At 35.2% G+C, this 22790-nt stretch overlaps 1 protein-coding gene across 1 annotated transcript in view; it reads right to left on the reverse strand.

Moving 5' to 3' along the window:
- LOC121410222 (ATP-binding cassette sub-family D member 2-like) overlaps positions 1-19046 on the reverse strand; it is a 32240-nt gene extending 13194 nt beyond the window's left edge. Inside the window, exons 1-6 of the mRNA XM_041602159.1 lie at positions 18110-19046; positions 16903-17087; positions 16257-16437; positions 14585-14706; positions 1398-1557; positions 928-1025 (exon numbers count right to left, since the gene is read on the reverse strand). Of these exons, the coding sequence (XP_041458093.1) occupies positions 928-1025; positions 1398-1557; positions 14585-14706; positions 16257-16437; positions 16903-17087; positions 18110-18917 (1554 nt within the window). The 5' untranslated portion in view covers positions 18918-19046. The remainder of the gene's footprint in view (positions 1-927; positions 1026-1397; positions 1558-14584; positions 14707-16256; positions 16438-16902; positions 17088-18109) is intronic.
- Between the last annotated feature and the right edge of the window lie 3744 nt (positions 19047-22790).

The raw sequence follows: 22790 nt of genomic DNA on the forward strand, positions 1-22790 counted from the left end.
TGTGTCTTGCACATCTTTACCCCAAAACAATGTATGGTCTAAATTTCATGTGTCTTGCACATCTTTACCCCAAGACCAATGTGTGGTCCAAATTTCAAGAGAATCTGCTACAATTTGAGAAAGTAGTTCGATGCGCTAGATTAGTAATGGACCGACTGTACACTGATTCCTATATGATCCCTTCAAACTTCAGTGGCAGGGGCATAAATATTGGTGAGGGTTTTAGGAAAATCTGTAAAAAATCAAGAATTTTAAGTTTTAGATTTTGACGTTGTAAACAAGCAGGTGGCCCATGTGTTAAGTTATATAAGATGCATGGATTTCATTTTTTTAATGTTTCCTGATGACTTATTTATGTTTTGAAATGATCAATAAACAAAGTACGGTAAAAACCATTTTCAATTTTCTGAGAAAACGAAATTTCATTGATTTTTTTAACCATCCGCTATGTAGGAATGCTGCTCGCGTATGACATCACAAATCAAATAATTGAAATTCTAATAACTTTTTAATTATTTGATGGATTCATCTCAAACCATCTGCAATATATTTTTACTATTTTTTATGCTATTTTTACAAGAAACGTTTAGTCAAGAAGAAATTTCCCTTTATGGAAATGCACACCTTTTTTATAAACCCATACGTGGAACAAGTTCTATATTCAATATTTGAAATGATATGAACATTTTATTGAGTGTCTCAATTTGTATTTCTTGGTATGCAAGTTTAAAACTTTCTCTGACTACTTATATAGCAACTGTCTGGCAATATGCAGGTTTACTGCAAGAATAATACGCATTTTTCAGTTTGAAGGAATTTCTACATTAACAATTAGCTCCCTTCAAAATATGTGTATAGTCTGTAGATAGATTGTAGTATGCTTTCTTTACTTTCACATGTTGGTATGAGTGCCTTCAGTGTTCTTACCTTTAATGACAAGCTTGATATGACCTCATCTTGGTTTGGTGTGATGATGGGAAGGTTTTCTGCTATGATCAAAGCCGAGTCTGTCGTAGTAACCTCTCCTACATAAATGATTCATACCGTTCATGAATAATCAATTAGTTTGAAACCATGTATGGGAGGGCCCATGGTAACACGTTAACAGTTATTTTTGGAGTGGAATGAATTACATGTTTTGCTGTCCCTGAGCTTTTGTGGGTTTTACATTCTGTTTTCCTGATAACATACACAAACATATATGTTTATAGGATTACAACACTGTTCTTGTCATAGTTGATGCAAGAATAAATGCTTCATTATATTGATCTGAAAAAGGAAATAATCATTTGAAAGCCAGGAAAGAAAATTTATATTTGCAAAGCGCGAAGACAATTGGCTAATGCTTTCTTCTTATGATTTCTTCCACAATGACCCTTATTTCAAAAAATTCTTACCTCGTAGATCAGCTGATGATGTTACTTCCTTGATTATTTTCTGACCTTTGACCTTTCCATTGGTAGTAACAGTATTCCTGACATAGTGCCCTCGACTGACATCCTCAAACACTGTAAGCATATCTGATACTCTAGCACTGTAACCTGCTAACTCGGTTACCTGATGACAAGAATAATAATCAAAATGAAAAATTGTATTTTTCAGTACTTCCTGCAAGATCTAGAGTAGTAGTCAAATACATATATTAAAGAGTTTCAAGATACACAAGGCATAAGTGATGTTGTGTCTCGCCCACATGTGAAAATAACCAGAAATATCGCGCTTCGCAATGGCACGCATTAGAATTGGATAAAAAAATTATTGTGAAATAACTGGGATGGAATGACATTTGTCATAAGAGAGTCTTGCACGAAAACTGTAATGTTGACCTGAAAATGACCTTTGACCCTACCACGTGAGCTACGACTACAGCATAACATGCAGGTCTCCTAAGTACCTCTACAACCGTAGTTTGGGTGAAAAGTGACTAACGATTGCAGAGTTATGTGTCATAAGAGTCTCGCACGTAAACTGTAACATTGACATTAAAAAGACCTTTGACCTTACAATGTGACCTCCAATTGCAGAATAACATGCAGGTCTCCTAATTTCATCTACAACTGAAGTTTGGGTGAAAAATGACTCACGGTTGCGGAGTTAAGTGTCATAAGAGAGTCTTGCATGTAAACCTTTCAACGTTGACCTGAATGTAAACTTTAACGTTGACCTAAAAATGACCTTTGACATTACCATAAAACCTGCAACTGCACCATAAAATGCAGGTCCCCTAAGTACATCTACAGTTCAAGTTTGGTTGAAAAGTGACTTATTGTTGCAAAGTTAAGTGTCATAATGTTTATGACAGATGGACGACATTTGGATCCCTTAGTCTCGCCTTCACCTCTGGTTGGCAAGACAAAATGAAGTACCAGTAATAGTAATCCAGAGGCTCAAAAGTCATGATTTTAACATAAAAGTCATAATTTCATATGCACCAGTGCACCACATGGTATTATAAATTTCTTTGAAGAGGTATAAAAAACAAATTCCTTAAATTCCTTTTTTATATTAAAAGATGCCCTTCTCTCACAATAAATGTCACTTTGCAGTCATAAAGGTTTAAAAAAGAAAGACATTTATGAAGGCAAGTGTATGTATGATGTTTGAAGGTTTGCATGGTGGCATGTACAATTGCTGATGTGGTTTACGGTACATCATGTGGAGTGTTATAGAAACAGTGGATAGAAGAAGAGAAGTGGAAGAGAAGAAGAGACTGAAGATGGACAGTCAACCTGTCCGAAACGTCGAGTCTCTCTACTACTCATCATCTCTACTCGCCGACTCAAGCCAGCTCTACTACTCACGCTGTTCTCTCTCAACATTCCTTCTGGCTTACAGTCCTTTTCAGGACTATTTTCAAGAAAGAATACTCTACTCTCAAATCTCCACTTTCTCGCCTATCCCCTTCTTCTATCCACTGTTTCTATAACACTCCACATGGTGTACCGTAAACCACATCAGCAAGTGTATGTATGTATGTATGGATGTATGTATGCCTTTACGAAGTCCCTTTGTTAGATCGGCACTACCTGAATTTACCAGCCTTATCTTCTTCTGTTGCATGTCTTCTAGAGCAGCCATATGTGGGGTATAAAAAAAACTGTAACAAAAAGAGAGAATTTGCTTACGAGCTCTACATTCCACTAACTGATCTGATGAACTCGTCCTTTCAACAAGCAGTGGAAACTCTCACAAATACCCCTATCCCAAAGTCTCTACCGGCAACCATTGATAAGCCTCAACCCATAGCTCTTTTATGTAATTTTACAAAGATAGCAAAGTCTTTCATTTCCAAATGGTTGTTAGAAGATACCGTGTCTCATATCGACCAAAATCAATTCCGAAATCATCCTGAACTATCCACAACACATTACTTAATCAAGTTATTGCATAGTCTGTATGAATATAGTGACAAGCGTAAATCACTGTCAATGATTGTGTGCACAAACTTTAGTAAAGCCTTTGACAGGCTCGATCATAATATCTTGGTTAGGAAGTTGAGTGATCAATCTTAAAGGCCATGTATCATTGAATGGGTGATCAGCTTTTTAGAATTTCATAAACAGTGCGTAAAGTATCAGTATGTCCTATCCCATTATATGACCAGTAATGCCGAGGTACATGTACCTCAAGGTACTTAACTCTGACCAATTTTATTCCTTGTCATACATGTAGTAAATGATGCCTGTATGAATGCAGCATTACCATATTTTAAGTATGTGGATGACCTTTACCTTGTTGGATTGCTGTAAACAGTCGAATCCTTCATTGTTACAAAATGTAATGAACAACCTTCAGAACTGGTCAACACAAAACCATACCAGTCCCAATCCAACAAATATCTTGTCATGAACGTTCATTTCCTTAAAATCCCAAATCTTTCTTTCAATGTACCAGTTCTTAAGAATGTCATATCAATGAAGATCCTGGGTATCATAATACAATAAAATCTGCAATGTGATTTGCATCTTTCAGAAATAGGCCTACTCAATAAGTGTAACCAGAAATTGTACATGTTCAGGATGGTAAAACAATATGGCCTTTGTTTGTCTGTTATGAAAACGGTGTATATATGTGGGATATATTCGGCCATTCATGGAATACTGTGTACAAGTTTTCAATGTATCTCACTAAGAAATAGATCAATGACCAATCAAAAGTGAGTCTGTAGAATTATGCTTGGACAATTATACCGCGGAGGTAGATTTCATTTTTCATCATTAGTTGCATTTTTGTGAATGCATTGTATTCTCTTTCTTCTATCTTTCATCTTATTCTTTCTTTTTTGTCACTGTTTTCCTTTCCATATTTTCTACTGTGCCTCTAATGTTGCTAGACATTATTACATGATATTGTTAATATAACTGTACTACAAAAAATGTTCATATTATATTGAATGCAATTAATTACTTTTCATTATTTTGGGTTTTCCTCCCTTAATCTATTCTCTGTTTTCTCTCCTCCAACACATAAATTTGCTGTTCCAAATAGCCCCTTAATTTTTGTTCCAACTAACCCCAGAGGCCCATGTGACATTTACAAGCTTACAGCACAAAAAGGGACATCACCAAGGCATATTAAACCTTATTTTGTAGCTGGGTACAAGTGTTTATTATACCCCCAAACTTGCCAACTTGATCTATAAACTTCTCTGAGACAATAAAACATTTCTAAAAGAAATTATTCAGAAGGTGAAAAAACAAACATTCCTTTCTCATTTCACCAGGCTTGTGGCACATGTGTTGTCTGTAATATGGCGGATGGCTGTTGCTAATGGCAATAAATAGAGGGCAGTATTGCATAAATTTATTAAAAGAAAATTACAATGTTTCAACTTACCCCGAGTTCCACCTTACCCCATCTCCCCTACTCTTTCAACCCTCAATTTTAAGTTGTACATGTACATAGTCTATTATGGAATTGTGTCTATTTTAACAATTATTGTTCAACTATCCAAATGTGAATATGTTACCAATTTGAACTTTTTGTCAATGTAAACTTTATGAATTCCAGCCTTCGGGCTGTCATTTGTTGTTTTTATTTATACCATTTTACTACTACTACATTGTACTACTGCTACTACTACTACTACTACTTTAGTCTGTATGTTGTTTAGACTTCATAAGACATGAAGGAACTTGTAATAAATCTTATTGCAATGAGTCACTGATCAAGGTCACAGCTCCTGCCTATTCTCCATTACATGACTGTATGTTATCATGTGTGTAATGATGTGAATTATTGCGATGTAAAAGGGGAAAGAGTGTTCAGCAGTGAGCAAGCACAATAAAATAATAGCTATGCAATTCTATATTAGCTTTTACTCATTTGGGTTATAAAATTGTTCCTATTGGCCATACAATATAATTCAACTTCACTTCCTGAATCAAAGATAAATTCCCATGAGACAATGTCCTGCTCAATATAATTTAAGTATACAAACAATTTGTAGCACCCTAACATATATATATAAATTTGATGCAGGGTCACTGTATCTATTATTTTTAGCATGGAGGTAGGAAGATATTTTTAGTTTTAGCATGCATGTACACGTAACCACATGTACTTGTACATGTACACTACTGATGATTATAATAATTACCACACCTAATTTAAAGAAGTTGGCATGTATGTAAATGTGTGTTTTTTAACTCCCCACCTGCTTGTGCCTACTGTGTTTTTTTGTTACCTGTTTATATCTATTCAGCATTGTGTTGTACTTCACAATACATCTTGGATGCCAGATGGTTACCCATAGTCAGTCAATACTGATTGGCATTTTCTTTTATACACTCAGACTCTTTCATGTATAGATCAGGAAATAATTTTAAAGGGGACCTAAATTTGAAGAATTCTCCTGTCATAGACCCTTTGATAATTTACTTTTTAAAAGAGTACAAACTATACAGGTATTGAATCTTGATTTTGTAAGTGGCATTTTCACACTGTTCCCAACAGGGTGACCAGATTTGGGCAGTCCGAATAGAGGACACTTCGAGGTCATGTCAATGGTGTAATGGGCAAAAAAATTTGAGGAGGGAGGCGGGCATGGCATAAGGGGCAACAATTTTTAAATGCTGCGAGCGAGCAAAATGTTGACATTTTTTATAAAAAATTATTATTTTGTATTAGGTTTTTACACAATATTCTGAAAATGATATTATATTTCACCATTTTCTTTCCTTGTCTTTTTCCCTTTGCCAAGGATTTTTTTTTATTGCGATTGATGGACCCCAAGCCCTACTATATCTTGGTCTGTGGGACCTAAAGTAACTCATGTATATTAATAAGAATTTAATCTCCCTGGCCTGGCTGCTGCCCCTACTTTCAAATCATATACAAAAATTTAATGGCTTGAATTAGATGACCTAACATAAGTTCACACAGATATGAACATTTATAGTTACCATCATTTAAAGGACTGTCACTTTCTATAATTGTTTTCAACCTGTATAACATTGATATAAACAAACTTTTTCATTAATTAAACACTCATGATTTTTTTAATTGATCATAGAAACAAATTTGGTTTCAATTTGACTTTTCCCTTCATTAATATAATTTTACTCTGATGAGTGTATTTCAGAAAGTTTCAGTATGTCTGTTTTCATGTTTTTGTGTATTTGAGTGTTATGCTGAATGATATAGTTCAGTGGAATGTTGCCTATATGAATTCCAACAAGTGGAGCGCCTCTGGCAGTCTCGCCTGCATTACGCGATTCAATATAACAGCAGTGCTGACTTAGATAATGACTATAAAATAATTATTCACCAAAAACACCATTCATATGATAATATGCTATTACGTTCATTGACCCTAAATGACATCTGACCTTGATCAAGTGACCTACGACTTGTGCAAGATGAGCAATAATACTGGATTACCCCTAATGTCCTCATTTCATTAACTATATCCATAAACTTTGAAAGTTATTATGATGGCACACCGGGGGGGGGGGGGGGGTGGGGGACTCAGTATATAATGCATGGTGTGTATGTGCCGTAGAGGGGACCCCATTTTTACACTCAAATTTTTTTACCTTGCTGAGAAAAATAACAATGACTTTAAATGACCTTTGACCTTGGCCATGTGACCTGAAACCAAGGCAGGATGTTCAGTAATACTTTATTACCCTTATTCTCAAGTTTCATACTAGATCCATTAACTTTCTAAGTTATGATGTAATTTCAAAAACTTAACCTTAGGTTAAGATATGATGTGGATGTCGCTGCCATCGGAAAAGCAGCGCCTACATTTGTAATACATGTAGTCTCTCTACTTTGCAGGCGAGACAATATCCAGGGAGACGAAAACAGAAAACAGTGAATTTTTCCCTTGAGCATTCAGACTATGAGAAAAGTCTGAACATGGTGATTGCTTGATGTATTATAAATAATTTTAAGTATCTACAATTCTTCAAGCAATGCCATTATCATCTGAAAAGCTTATCCTGCTTCGATGCAAGTGAAACAAGTACAATATGTACATGTACATGCAGCCATGTAGGTGCATAAAAATAAACAAAAACTAGAATTTAATTCGTCATGCGGACGAATTAGGTGGTCTGTCTTTATTTTCACCATCATGATCACTATTACCATGTTCATGCAGATCAATATGATCTTCATGATGACAACCGAATGCTCATTATGGATGGAATACTTGTGAAAGACGGGAGATGATAAAGCACTGTGAAGAGGGTCTCTTTGATGTATGACAATACATGTGATATGAAAAAAAGTAATTATAATCTGTTTTATCTTGCTAAATTTTAACTTTTATACCATTAAATTATCATGAAGGATCATGTATGAGGTGGTAAAAAGAAAAAAAGTGGGAAAAAAAATCTTGTTTACCCCAGGACTCGAACCTGCGCCCTTTAGAAAGCAAGTCAAATACATTATCCATTGAGCCACGATATTCCCCATAGAGAATACACGTAAGCAATTTTGAGAATTACAAGTCCAATTTTGCAAGTGAAAAACGGGCATGATCCCGGTGTCTGATCAAAAAATGTAGGTCACATTCCCAAAAGCTTAGAATCTCAGCTACAACATATTAAAAGCTCAGGGAAAACTGACAAGAAACAATGGAGATATGGCTCACGAAATAGAGGAATGTCGAATCTAGTTTTGACAAAAAGTCATTTCCCATAGACATTACACACAAAATAAGGAAAAATGACATGCCTCTTTTCATCGCCGTTTTACGCAATGATGCGTTTCTCAAAACGAAAATTCATGCTGATTGAGGAGAAAGACTATATTCTAAACTACTGCATATCGAAATCTGGGCGAAAAACGATCTATATTCGAGAAGTTACAACCAAATTTGCATAAATTTGATTACATCATTTGTGAAAAAATGAAATTTTTAGTTTAGGCGCCATTTTGATGACGTCTGATATAATTTAGGGACATTGATGACATGAAATAAAATTTACAACTCATACTCTATCGATATATGAAAAAAAAATTGGAGGTCAATGGACTATTTAAAGAGCTACAGTGAATTTGCAATAGGCATGTTTTTGCCCATATATGGCCTATAGTGAGAGCTCGCGCGCACACGTGCTGCAAACTTTAACGGGTGTTTATTTCGTTATTATTGGTCATAGAGAGCTAAATTGGGTATCAAATTGTTCAGAATTATATTATCAATGCAATGATGTAAAAAAAATGGTGTTTTTGCACTGCGATAAGGCATTACGCGCGGAAACGCGCGCAAATGCGTGCGCAAATTTTTGAAATGCTTAGAATGACCTGAAACGTACTCTACTTTGATCAAAAAATGATTTTGAGCATTTTTAAATTTTGACGCGTGCGTACGCGCGCGTCTTGACCTCCAGGTGACCTTTGATGACATGACCTGATGACCCTTGACCTGAAGTTGATGTGATGTCAATTTGATCGATTTTTGATAATTGATAATGGAGATATGATCGATAATGTGATTTTACAAAATGGTGCCTAGATGACAACATCATGACCTGATGACCTTGAAAAGCTTATTCTGACGTGTCCATGACAGATTCTATAAATGACATGAAATTCAATGAAATTGATCAAGTCGATTTTGAGATAACTTGGCGACAAGAAAATCCGTAAAAATAAATAAATAAATAATAATAAGAAAATTCTGACGAAATTAAGAGGTGATCTGTCAAAGACAGACCACCTAATAAACTAGGCTGAAAATATTTCATTTTACTTTATAATAGTATTGATGTACACCAAGAGCAAAAAAAAATTGCTGGCAAAACAATAACTGAACTATTTTTTATTATTTATCATAATTTCAAGCATGACCAAATTTAATCAATCAAACATTTACAATCAAAGATAATGCACTGATTGCAAACCCTTGACTGCCATCGAGTGTTACAATTCATACAAGGTTCCTCCCACTACAGTATTGCTGTGTTTGTACTACTTGAACAGTTACTTTGAACAATAAATAAACTAGCATGTGAATGTGAAACTTCACTTATCACTTGGGATTGTGATATTACCATACTCTATGCATTGTCAACATATTCAACATCCTTACACAAATAGAAAGCCACCATTCTTTTACTTTGTTATAAATTTAAAGTGAATTCGACATAATCACTTTTTCATTCATCACACTTTGAAGTTCAAAACAATAAAGGTTTTGATTTACACTACATGCAAAAATCATCAATTTTCTCACTTTTTTCAGTCTTTTGTGGAACCCCCACCAATGGATTAAGCATGCCTTCTAGAGTTTTTTTTTTAACCGTCCTATTATTGTATTTGTAAAGAGCAATGGTCTATATAGCATTCAAATGACTCTCCTTCAATGCATGAACATGTATAAGGAGAAAACAATGACAGCAACAAAATAATACTAATAATCACCAATGTAAGCAGCCTTCCATCTCTTTAAAAGGACAGTAAAGAATATGTAGCTCGGTTTAATGACTGGCATATTGTGTCTGTGTTATCTTATCTCAAATTCAAAACTAAGCACATGAACTACATGTAGGTAATTAGTCTTCCAAGTGAAGTCCTACTCAACACACCAACAAAATTTATCACACTTCTCAAAGTTCCTACATGTTTCCATTGATATATTTTTAAAGTATTTCTTGCAATGGTGTATGCACAATTTTGAAAGCGATCAAAAAGAGGGGCAGTGAAGACAAAAAAAACCCAATAAACTTCAGGCTAATAATTCTCAATAGTAAAAATGCACTGGTGCCTATTTACAGTGCATTAATTACTAGGCTCTGATTGATAATAAAAGTTGAACTTTGGCTTGGGTTATCTTCAAATTTCAATAGAGATTTCAAATGTTTGTCTTATCTACAGACATGCCTCTGATTTAGTTTAACAGCGCTGAATATAATCTTCAAATGAAAGCATTAAAGGAGAATCATTAGATAGTTTTTTTTGTTTTCATTTTAACATATCCCTGGTCAATAAATTAGGAAAAATTTACAATACATTCACAATAACAAGAAAATATTGACACAAACCCTCTTTCAAGATGACATGAATTGACATTCCTCCATATTGCTACGGATTACAGAATATTTGACCTGTACTTTTGTCAAGTGACCAATTGACAAAAGGAGGTATGATCAAATATGATCATGAAGCCAACAGCAAAAGTAATCATATTTTCTAATTTAGACATGACTAATTCTAAGAACTAGGCCTGGGACAAATCAATTGCTCACCAGGGTAAACAATCAAATAGCTAGAACAATCAAGATTCCTGGATTATCAGAAATCACAAATTTAGACCTATTTACATGACCTACCAGTGGTCACATATAATTAGCAAGCTGAAGCCGTCAAGTATCCCAGGACAGCTCCAATGAAATGCACATTAAAACAGTTAAATGTTTGGAATTCATTAAATTTTAGCATTAATTTCATTTGTTATCTTGCACTTTTTTGTCATACACTGTATATCGAAGAAAATATTATTTAATATTTTTTTCACAGATTATTGGTAAACTAATCGAATGCATCGGTCGTTTGTGTTTTACTCCCAGGCCTACTAAAAACATTATTGTCTCACTTATACAATCATAGCCTTATGGACCATTACAACACTCTATACATGAGGCATAAATTAGGCCTCCAGAACAATTTATTATTGTGCATCATGGGATAGAAAACAATTTTTAACTTGATTTGCAAGAGGATTCACACACACAGCACTAACATTCACAGCAAATAATCATAATTACATGTACCTGAAGAGAAAAAAATGCGGAACAAACCAATTAGAATCATAAGGATCGTCCAAGTTCTGGACATTTTTCTGTCCACACACACATAATTTTTCTTTCTTCATATTTCACTTCATGTCATTTGTGTGAATGCCACAATAGGATCATGATGACAAGCACCCTAGACATTTTGTTATTTCAGATGACAGAAATTGGCATGTTGAAGCAAATAACACAATGAAATTTACAACACAACTGACCAGGATCTGACTTGTACCTGTAATAATCTGAAGTCATCATGCCTTAATTTGCTTATATTTTTAGGGCAAGGTCACTTTACATTGGGCACATTTCTATATTACAGCCCAAATAGACAAAAATATAAAAAGGGCACAACAAACCTCCAAGCTAATGAGAGAGACATCAAGGCCAGTCACCAGGGCATCCTTGACCAGAGACTTAACTTTGATAGCCTTGGATTGATTTAAACCCTGACTCCTGCTTCTTTATTTGCATATTTATTTTAAAGCAAAGTAGTCTCTATTCTAGACATGACATATAAAACTGTTATTAACTATATCCCGGTCCAATGAATCTATTCTGTCTTACTTAGGCTGCATTTATGAGACCCAACAAGCCAGAATCACAGACACGAATCATGATTCCAAATACTACATCATGACTAAAAGATCTGCAGAATCAGCATTTAATTGACCCTTTCTCCAATGCCGTTTCTTCCACACTACAAGCCTAGCCAGTGCGCTTCATAAAGCGCAGCTTTACCCAGGATATATCTAGGACAATTTCTACTCACGTTTTAATTCCAAACGATGTCTGTGTGAAGCGGAAGCGAAGAAGTAGCCCGACATAATGACATCTTAAATTCATGATTCAAATCTATGTTTACGTTTATTTGACATTTTAGAATGCATTTCTGCATATATGTAAGAACTCTTTTTTTTCCTGTTTCATGTTTGTGATTTGAAACATTTTTACTTTTATATTTGAATAAATGCATTGAAAATACAGGAAGAAAATGCAGGAATAACCATTGCATTATTTGAACTGTTAAAAAAGAAAATTTGCATTAATTATTATTTTAATTTTTGTTGTTTAAAGAAGGAGTTCTTTAGATGGAATCAAATGAAAATTCAATTTAAAACATGCATCCCTGTATTTTAAAGAAGTTTTTAGTGATTAAAATGCATCATTAGCATAATTACATGTAGATGTTACTCATAATATGCATCTCTATGCACGTTTTGTACCTTTTTTGAAATAGAAGAATTGATTTAATAGGATTCCAGATTTTTTGAAAATTTTCCTCTATCACACAGTTGCACACCCTGATATTGCTATTGACCTATGACCCTACAATGACTCCAGTGAAAAATAATACATATTATAAGGAATATTATTGCAGAAAGCCCAGGGTTAAAATTCTTAATTAATTAATCTAATAGGAGGCATAATCAATATACATGTATAAGTGGAACACTTCTGGTAATCTTTCCTGCAGTCCATAATTGTATTACACCAGGTGTGTTCACTTTATAGCATTGAAAATATGATCTTTTTCATCCTTTAAATATACAATTCTGCAAAAAAAAACATGTATTTTATGAATATATGCTTGATGGATATTCAAGGAAAAATATAGTAACTTACTTTAACTACATGTATTAATTAATAACAAATGTAATACAAGCCAGACAAAGAAATCACAAAACAGCTGCAAGTCTTCATATATTTGAACACTGAATTGTCTGTTCTGTTGTTTCCTCAGCAGATTTAAAAAAAAAACAATTTTAACAAAAACAAGTGAAATGCCTCTGGCAGTCTTGCCTGCATTACATGATTCAATATATTAGCACCAGTGGTGACTTTGAAAACAACTATTTAATATCTATTCACAGAAGGCCAATTCCATAAAATATGTATGTCCGACCACATGTGCATGTATGTGAGACCTTCATGAATTTTTTTGTCTCTGATTTCTGGTTCTTTTGACAGTCTGTAATGTTCTCAAATGACCATGAAGTTTATGAAGTGAAGTAAGAATTGATACAAATGAGGGTAAGATGTACAAAATGGTTGAATATTTCATGGAATTGCTCAGAAGAAAATCATCATATGATAATAAAATACTATGTCCATTCACCCAAACTGACCAATGACCTTGATCATGAAACTATTTCAATCATTCATACTTGATAACCCTTATGTCAATGTTTCATGAACCAGATCCATAAACTTTCTAATGATGCCAACTCCCAATACAACCAAAGTTCATTGACCTTAAATGACCTTTGATCTTGGTCAAGTGACCTGAAATGCACACAGGATGTTAAGGGATACATAATTGCTCTTCTGTCCAAGTTTCATGAACTAGATTCAGAAAACTTTTTAAAATAATGACAATTCCACAAATACCCCAAACATTACTAATGTTCTTTTACCCTAAATGACCTTTTACCTTGGTCATGTGACCTGAAACTCAAGCAGGATTTTCAGTGATGCATCATTACCCTTATGTCTAAGTTTGAGGTACTAGGTCTAAATACTTTCTAAGTTATGATGACATTTCAAAACAAAAACTGAACGTTGGTTAAGATTTCAATGTTGTTAACGATGTCGCCATCGGAAAAGCGGCACCTATAGTCTCGCAGCTCTTGCTCCGCTATGCAGGCGAGACAAAAATGAATTCATAATCTGCAAAACCAAGAAAATAATTGATCTTTTCCACATAATTACATTTCATGTAATCACAGTCCTTTTGACACAGTATGATGTCATGCAATACAGGCCTTGAATGAGCGCAATAAAGCCAAATTTACAACCTAAAATTTTGTTTTAAAAACAAAATGCTCGGATGACAAGCCTAATATGCACAATAACATTCTTGTACTTTGTTTAGCTTCCATGTGTCAATTTTACTGTTAGCTCCGGATTAATTCTTAAGGTCTAAGGAAAAGGGACATCAAAGTATCCCCACCCAATCCACCGTACCTGGTTTTGTATGCTAGTCTATGCTGACAAAGAAACATGAGCATCGCCTGACTATTTCATGGAAGACAATATCACCTAGACAATTCAGGATAATCAAACTCACAATTCAAAATATGCAATATTGTCATATTTTGTAGCCCCAAGGACAAATTCTGTGTGGCTAGGGTGCTGCTGGAAAAAATATACATATCTCTGACATTAACATTCATAAATGAAAAATACTTTATGCTAATTACATTAATTTTTACTAACACAAGAAAAACACAAAACATCTTATAAACATTAAACCAAACAACATATTTTCTTGAACTAAAAAAAAAATTCACCCACCCTCCCATAAAAAAAGATTAACATTATGAATTTGTTCTTACCTCTTTGTATGATGACATGATTCTCTCAATGGCATCTGCTGCTGATGAAAGTAAACCTTTAGCTGTTGTGAATCCTTGAGTTCTTAAACTCACTTCCTCACTTTCACTCAACACTTCTCCATCTACAAGTATATCAGAAATAAGACAAATTCAATGGATTGCCACACACACTGATTGCTACAAATCTGTATTAGCCTCATGAGAAAATAACTAAACATTAAAGAATGGTAATGACAGAGAACAAGGCATAAGCGATGTTGTCAGACCTGCCAACCTCTGGGAATGAAAAACTGTATTCTGTGATAAAAAGCTGTATTTTTCCCCCAAAAAAAGCTCACCTCAGGGCTCAAGCTGCATGCAAGCTACAATGCGCACTGCTCTTGCAGATGAAAAAAAAACATTGAAACAGTGTATAACTGGTTTTTACAAAATGACTGAAAAAAAAACAAGCTACTGAAATTACAATGAGACATATAGATATAGATGATTTTTCTCAGTAAATTACGATTCTTTTTTTTTACAAAAAAACATATTTTTCAAAGAAAAAACGTACTGCCGTATTTTGGTTGCAAAAATGTACTAAATATGTCTAAAACATACTGGTTGGCAGGTCTGTGTTGTGTCTCGCCCACTTGTGAAATTAAGCAAAATAATTATTTATCATATCTAATTTTCAACTTCAACCTTCATTTGCCTCTGAACCAATCAACCCACCTAAAGATTAAAGAAGAAGCAAAATAAGAGGTGAATTTGTCAATGTTAAATTACTCATTTATATCATGTTATATTAGTTTCATTGCATTATATTTCTGTGATTCAGATACAATTGAAATCTAATATCATAATATCATACATTTCAAAATGTTACTGTATTAATACACATAAAATTCATATGAGCCTCACAAAGTAATGTTAGCAAAACAATATTACCCATACTTGAACATACCACTTCAGACCAAGAAGGTACCAAAATCTATCTGCAACATTTTGGAAACCTGCTTGGAGTTTGCAGGTACATGTATTCTAAAGTATCAAAAGTATATCGTACTGACGTAATATATCATAGATGTTGGCTTTCAAAAATTAATTTGAAGATGAAAAACTGTACCAAAATTTCTGTAAACAAAACATTTTGTATTTCAATAAAGATCAACTACCTGTAGATACAATGTCTTTACTGGAATGTGTATCCAAACCAGTGTGTACATTGTATGAATATCCTTTGCGTATATACTAGGCTCACTGCTCAGACACAACGCACTCACACATAGCAGACATGATTGTACATGACTGTACAGTCACTGGAGTCAAGCTACTACTTTTCTTCAGGCTCAGAAAATGCTTATTAATCCAACAAGGGTTAAATATGAAATTTCTTATTGTCCGCCCACTTTAAAACGTCGTGGGAAACAGTACACTACTGGGTTTGCACAATATAAGATTTTAGGCCCACATAAAAGATTTAAAGTCTTTAAAACAACAAAACTTTAATTAACACAAATCCAGCTAATTACTAAGCAATAAAGAAAGTTTGGATACATCCTGACAAAGCCATAAATTAATTTTTGAATCAACAAAGAAAACTTGTTGCAAATCTTAAATTTGTTAATTTCACATTAGAAGGTGGGAAAATTGTATTTTTCTAACTTAAACTGAAATGGTTTCTTATTACCCTCTAGTACAGGTCCCGTCGACGTCATGATTGGTATAGCTACCATCATCATCCCAGAGGCAGACCACATGTACTTCATCAGAAACTGTTCCAGCATCACATACCACAAACGTTTCTTGAATATCAGAGTCATCTGACGCTTTAATGAGTGGTATTTCTCCAACAGATTTCTGTGTTCCACCTGTAGGTTAGTTCAATCAACAATGAGAAAAAAATCTCACTGGTACATTCTGTGATCGAAATCATTCACATAGATGCTGGGCTGAATGACTGTTACCTCAATGACAATGGGGAAATATTATTTGATTGATTTGTAAAGTCATTGATTTGCATTTTTTTTAAACATAAAATATACAGTTTTGCTTGAAACTAAAGTACACAATTTAAGGGTACTTTTATGTGACCACTACAAAAAGAAAATAGTGTTTATCTATCATCACGAGTGATTCTAATTAGTACTAATTTTAATGAACAATACCAGTTTATATGAAATACTGTTCCATGTTTTTATGTTGACTTCCCATGTTGACAATTATCTGTAAATTACCCGGTACATGTAAATGAATGATGAAACAAAAGCTTTCTAATCTTAAATACCCGATGAGGACTTTAGTTATATGCATTTTGATTGTTGTTAGTAAATTACCTCATGTCCACTGTAGAAAGCAATCTCTTCTGCATTGGTGATAATCCTAGAATGAACAAATCTCAACTGTCCTTTGCGATGGGCTTCCTCTGCTACCAACCTTCCAAACTTAGGTGATGCCATCCTGAGGATCTTGGCTGTTAAAATCAGTACTGAGCCTGCTATCAGACCAGGAACATTTGTTCCTTACCAACAAGAAAATGAAAGTTATATCAACATGATTTTTCTGAAAATAACAAAATTACTGAAAAGTTTGAAACTTGAGCTTATTTATCAAACTACATGTCATACATGTAGGTGAAGTTGTGAATTGATGTAGAGGTACTTAGAGCTCCAAGCCCTGGTCTAGATGGTGCATTAAGAGTCTGCACCACTAATTGACATATTTTGCATGATGTACAACAGTACAAGTATGACTGTAAAAAAAATAACCAAACTAAATTACACTCGCATACACTCAAGCCAATGATTGAGGTTAATCAAAACGGCCCATAGAAAATTGAACCTCGGCAATACAGGTATGGTGGGGGTCGCTAATACTGAGGGGGGGGGGGCTCACATATATTGGTGGAAACGTGCCGCTTCGACAACCCCCTTTATCAGACAGTTCAGACCTAATTTTCAATTCTTTTTACACCAATATTTTGCCCTTGTGGTCAGTTCCTTAGGTCCACATTTCAGGGTTTTGTGAGGCACACCCCTATCAAATTATAATTTTAGCAACCCCCCCCCCCCCCGGCTAATACCCTTTTCTAAAAATATTACGAAATCTATAGTATGTTAGCCTCTATAGAACTTGGCCAAATTAGATACCTGTGAAAGTATGATTTTATGAAGGATGACTGATATTGATTTACTGGTCTATCATATTCATTTCAAAGAATAGACCCTACTTAATGTTGTAGTAAGTCCCCCAACCCCCATATAGGTTTGCCACCGGTAGATGGTGCTAGACTCCTTTAAGACGCTGGAGGATGTTGGATCCCTTGGATACTCATACTTGAAGCTGAACTTACATGGAATAGACAGGATCTAAGGACATCTCTGGAGGAAAATACTGGTAGGTGACTTACTCCTCCTATTTCTAAGTTTCTAGTATCAACCTAGTGGTCAAGCTACATTAATTTGTCAGAAATTTGATTTGTGAGGGGCTTACAACTCCCCTTTCACCCCTTATCCCTTCCTAAGCAATATTAAGCATTTTTACCTGCATTGCCTTGTCTCGCAAGTCGAATAAGGGCAAGGGTCATCATCACAACATCAAGCAGTGGCTTTGTTAGACTTGAATACAGATGAGCAACTGATTCACAAAATGTTCTCACATCTTCTGTCAAATTCTGGTCAGCATTGGCTATTCGGCTATCAAGATTACCAACTCGATAGTAGGTCTGATTCTTGAAGTAGAGTTTGTAGGCATGATCAACTAGTTTTGTACGAAATGCAAGAGCGAGGCTCGATTCCAAGAAGCGAATTGTGCTATTTATGAAGGTAGCTGGAACAGCAAGTGCCAACCATTTCATTATTTGAAAGATAAATCCTTTAAGATTAGTATCAACAATTGTTTTTACCATCCCTCCTTCCAAATGAGCAACATAGATTGACAAGAAAGTTCTTGTTACTAAACTCAATGTGTGCAAAAACAGAATCCCAAATTCTTTGGACCATATTCCTGGCAAGATAATACGGAATAGTCTCCTGAGTCGGATGTAAAAGTCTTTTCCTACTGATGTTGATGATCTAGATGGATTATTTGAGTGTTTTGGGCTATTATGTTCACCCTGTTTATTCGAATTGTTCTGACCATCTTTCTTACCGTCCGCTTGCACATCAGCAGTCGCGCCTGCACGACCGGCTTTATGCGTGTCGCCAGTGAGCAGGCCGCCGAGTCCACAGCGGCGGAGAACACTAGCGCCGTTCTTTACCCGATAAGCAACAAAAAGGGCAACTGCTACTCCTCCAATAACTTTGGGGTTCTTCAAATTCTTGTGGATAGAAGCTCTAAGTAATTGAGACATGATGGCGATCACAGTACTATTCGCTCCTTCAAACAAAAGGTAACATAGATGCGAATTTCTATCCACTTGACAACCCGTCTCCTCTGACTAGTCTGCTCTGTCTACGTCTGTCATCTCGATTAGTCTCGTTCTCGGGCGCTTTCAGAGTGTGATCGCGAGAGGGGGATCTTGAAATATTCCCGGATTGTTGGGATCGACGTACCGTATCGTTACCTGCATTATTTCATAGACAGGCCCCATAGTTACAAAGAATGCTTGCGGGCTATAGCTTTCCCATTTATTTGCACTGTTCGTTTGTCTTTAATTCCTTCAACTTCATAGTATCTTAATTCCACAACAATTCGGCTTTTGAAAGAATTGCTCTAGAAGTATGGGCGTTTGAATTTGGAAAAATATTATCAGAGCAATACATATATTCTGTTTTTAGATCTATCAAAGGCATTACGGCATTCGCGGAGTAGCCTTAAATTGGTTTGAAAATTATAGATAACAGTATATGTAATGATCAATGGGAGTCAAATCACAATCTAGGAAGGCAAATTATGGGGTACCCAATTAAGGTTCAGTCTAGGGTCCCTTATTGTTCTTGGATCTATATCAATGACATTATAAATTCATCAAAGTTTTTTTTTTACATATTCACTTTTTGTTGATGACACTTGCTTAAAATTACTCTCCTATCGCAAGGATTTGAATAATCTTATAATAAAGTTTAGTTTCATACTTGATACTTGATGTAGTAATCCCTATGGCAGCTCATACAGAAGCTATACTGGGATGATGAATAAAGTGAGCCACTGGAAGGAGCATCATGAAGTGCAGAAATGGTGATGAATAGACATAGCAATTTTGTATGTTTGGTTTTGCTCTAACAAGCTTTTATTCAACACTAGTAAAACACGATATGTTGTATCTATTAGAACAAGAGGTAGGAGAATCCCTGATTTTATAGATTCATAATCAATAGGAGGTTATCAGATCAATCGTAGTCAAGATTGATGTGCGGTTTCTGGGAGTTGTAGATGATCATTATCATGGAAAAATCACGTCAGCATGCATTGTTTGTACCAAAGTTTCAAATTGCTTTTGCTCAGTCATGCGTGAATAAGAAATGATCTAATTAATTTTGGATGAAAGAGGAGATTCTTTTCGTAGGTTGATAAAGCGCTATATAAATGCCAATTATTATTATTCTAAGCTTTACAATGGTAGGTCATTTGTACATTTCATTTGTGATAAAAAAATTCATCGACATAAATCTCGCTTTTCGTTTATTGTGAGTGTTTGTGTGTGTGAGGGTGGGCGCGCGCGCGTGTGTGTGTATAAAAGAACATTGGAAAACTCAATTGTATCCCCCCTCCCCCCACTTTTGAGGAGAGATTTCAGCCCCCCGACTGAAAAAAAAATCGTTCCCAGGGCCCTGCCTTATAACAGGTCCACTTTCTCGATCATGCCGGAACGTAGGCCAGGGGAGCGTTTCATCAATATTTTCATCCGACAAGTTGTTAGATCTGACATCTTTCCTCGATATTGATTGGCTGAGAGGCACTGTTCCTATGGTAACTGTCGGATGAAATGGGACTTGTCGGATGAAACGTCCGATAGGTCCTTTCATGAAACACACCCCTGTATTTAAAAAATTCTGCTTGTGCTTCAACTTCACGCCTCGCAGCAAGTATGCGCATCTTGTTCTGTTGGGTGTTTCATAAAGCTGTTCGTAAGATACGAGTGACTCTACGCACGACTGGTATAACCCTTTCTCATGCCAAGTGAAATCCCTATATCTAATTGAGTTATGACCTAAGATCATGTTCCAGTAGTGAGTAAAGTTGTGCTTAACTTTACGAACTGAGCTTAATGAAACACCTACCAGGATCAAAAAACATTGCCAACGATTTTCGATTTTCAGGAGAAAATACCGGCATGAAAAAAAAGAAGCTAGCTCGAGCATCAAGGGCTATGAGATTATTACATAATTATGCATGTTGCTTTAGAAGAATAAAGAAGAATAAATGACTGTTACTGAGCTATCCGCTCAAAGAACGATGACAAACAAAAATCAACTCTGAACGGCCGACTGGCGGGGAAATATGGGTTAAAAAATCCGCCCCCCCCCCCCTCCCCTTGGCGAAAGCTGGATCCGGACAGCACACAAGGCACCGACAAAGCAAGCACTCTCTACAACACGCACCGTCAAACGCAACATTGAAAATACAACCTCCTCCCCTCTCTCCCTCTCTCTCTGCACCTCAACCCCCCCCCCATTCTATCTCCCATTCTTATCCTCAATCTACCTTATCCTCGGTCACACGTAAGACACTCCCACACGTAAGCAAAAGCAGCCTGAAACCTAAACGGTCTAAGAAAAAATACGAAAACAAAGACGAAGAAGAAGAAAAAAAATTGTGAAGAAATTTTTTGACATAATTCAGAAAGTGATGTCATACTTCACCCTCTCTCCGTTTCTCCTTTTTTTCTTGTCGCGCAAATATGTGGTGTTCATGGATTCTAAAGCCCCCCCCCCCTGTACCCAAGTGGGGAAGGGGTTCATTTTATTAACAAATTCCTTTTTTCAATTAATCGTCGTCAGATTCAGATTCAGATTCAGATTCAGATTCAGATTCAGTTTTATTTCCAACAGAAATAACAAATATTGATACAAATCATTTTCATAGATTATAACAAATATTTACAATACATTAATAATAATCATAACTAACATATAAAAATATAATACAAAATATTTTATAGACAAATAATATATAGTTAGGATAGAAAAAAAAGTATCTGTGGAAATGGGGGATTCACTAAAAAGCATAGCTTGTATAATGTGAATCCCCTAAAGAAAGAGAATAGAGGAGAGAGGGAGAGAGAGAGACGCAATGGTTGCTATTTGCCTACGGAGATTTACTGAATAGATTAAAAAGAACAGGATAACTCACAGAACAAGACAAAACGAAAAAATAATAGAAAAAAAAAAAAAAAAAAACAGGACGACAAAAGGAGAAATAAACGTAAAATAGAATCAGGACAAATTTCGACCGAAAAGAGAGGATAAAACAAAATGATAGACTAACAAAAATAACTTTAAGTCTGAGAGGAGATGATTACGAGCGGGAATTAGAACTGAAGACCTCGGTAGGATTTAAGTAAAACGTTTTTAAGTTTTCTTTTAAAAGAATATATGGAAGGGCTGTTTTTTATGTTATTGTCGAGGGAGTTCCAAAATCTAGGGCCATCGAACATAAATGTACTCTTTGCTAATAAAGTTCTAAAACGGGGTAAATGAAATTCGTCAGATTGCCGAGTAGGGTAATTATGAAAAGAACGATTAAGAGGAAACATAGAATCAAATACACGCGGAAGTGTGTTTTTGTCAAAATTAAACATAAATTGTCCTAAATGAAATAAATATAGGTCGCTTATCTTCAGCAATTTGCTATCAAAAAATAGTGGGTCAGTGTGTGAACGAAAAGCTGAATTATGAATAACACGAAGGGACTTCTTTTGCAGTAATAACAGTCTATCTAAAATGGTTTGATGGGTGCTGCCCCAGGCAAGTATCCCATAATTCAAGTAAGGCAAGATCAGGGAAGAATATAGCATTAAAAGTGATGACGACGAAAAATGATATTTCAGTTTATTGATAATGCCAATATTTCGCGAAATAATCTTACATATACAATCTATGTGGTATTTCCAGGAAAGCTTATTATCAACGGTAACACCGAGAAATTTAATGAATGTGACACTTTCTAAATTAGTTTCGTCTAAAACAATGTCCATGGGAAGTGTATCAATGGAATTGCTAAATAGCATATATTTAGTTTTAAGTAAATTAAGAGACAATTTGTTGGATCTTATCCATTGTGT

The sequence above is a fragment of the Lytechinus variegatus genome, chromosome 3 (genome assembly GCF_018143015.1).
Source record: "Lytechinus variegatus isolate NC3 chromosome 3, Lvar_3.0, whole genome shotgun sequence".
Classification (NCBI taxonomy): domain Eukaryota; kingdom Metazoa; phylum Echinodermata; class Echinoidea; order Temnopleuroida; family Toxopneustidae; genus Lytechinus; species Lytechinus variegatus.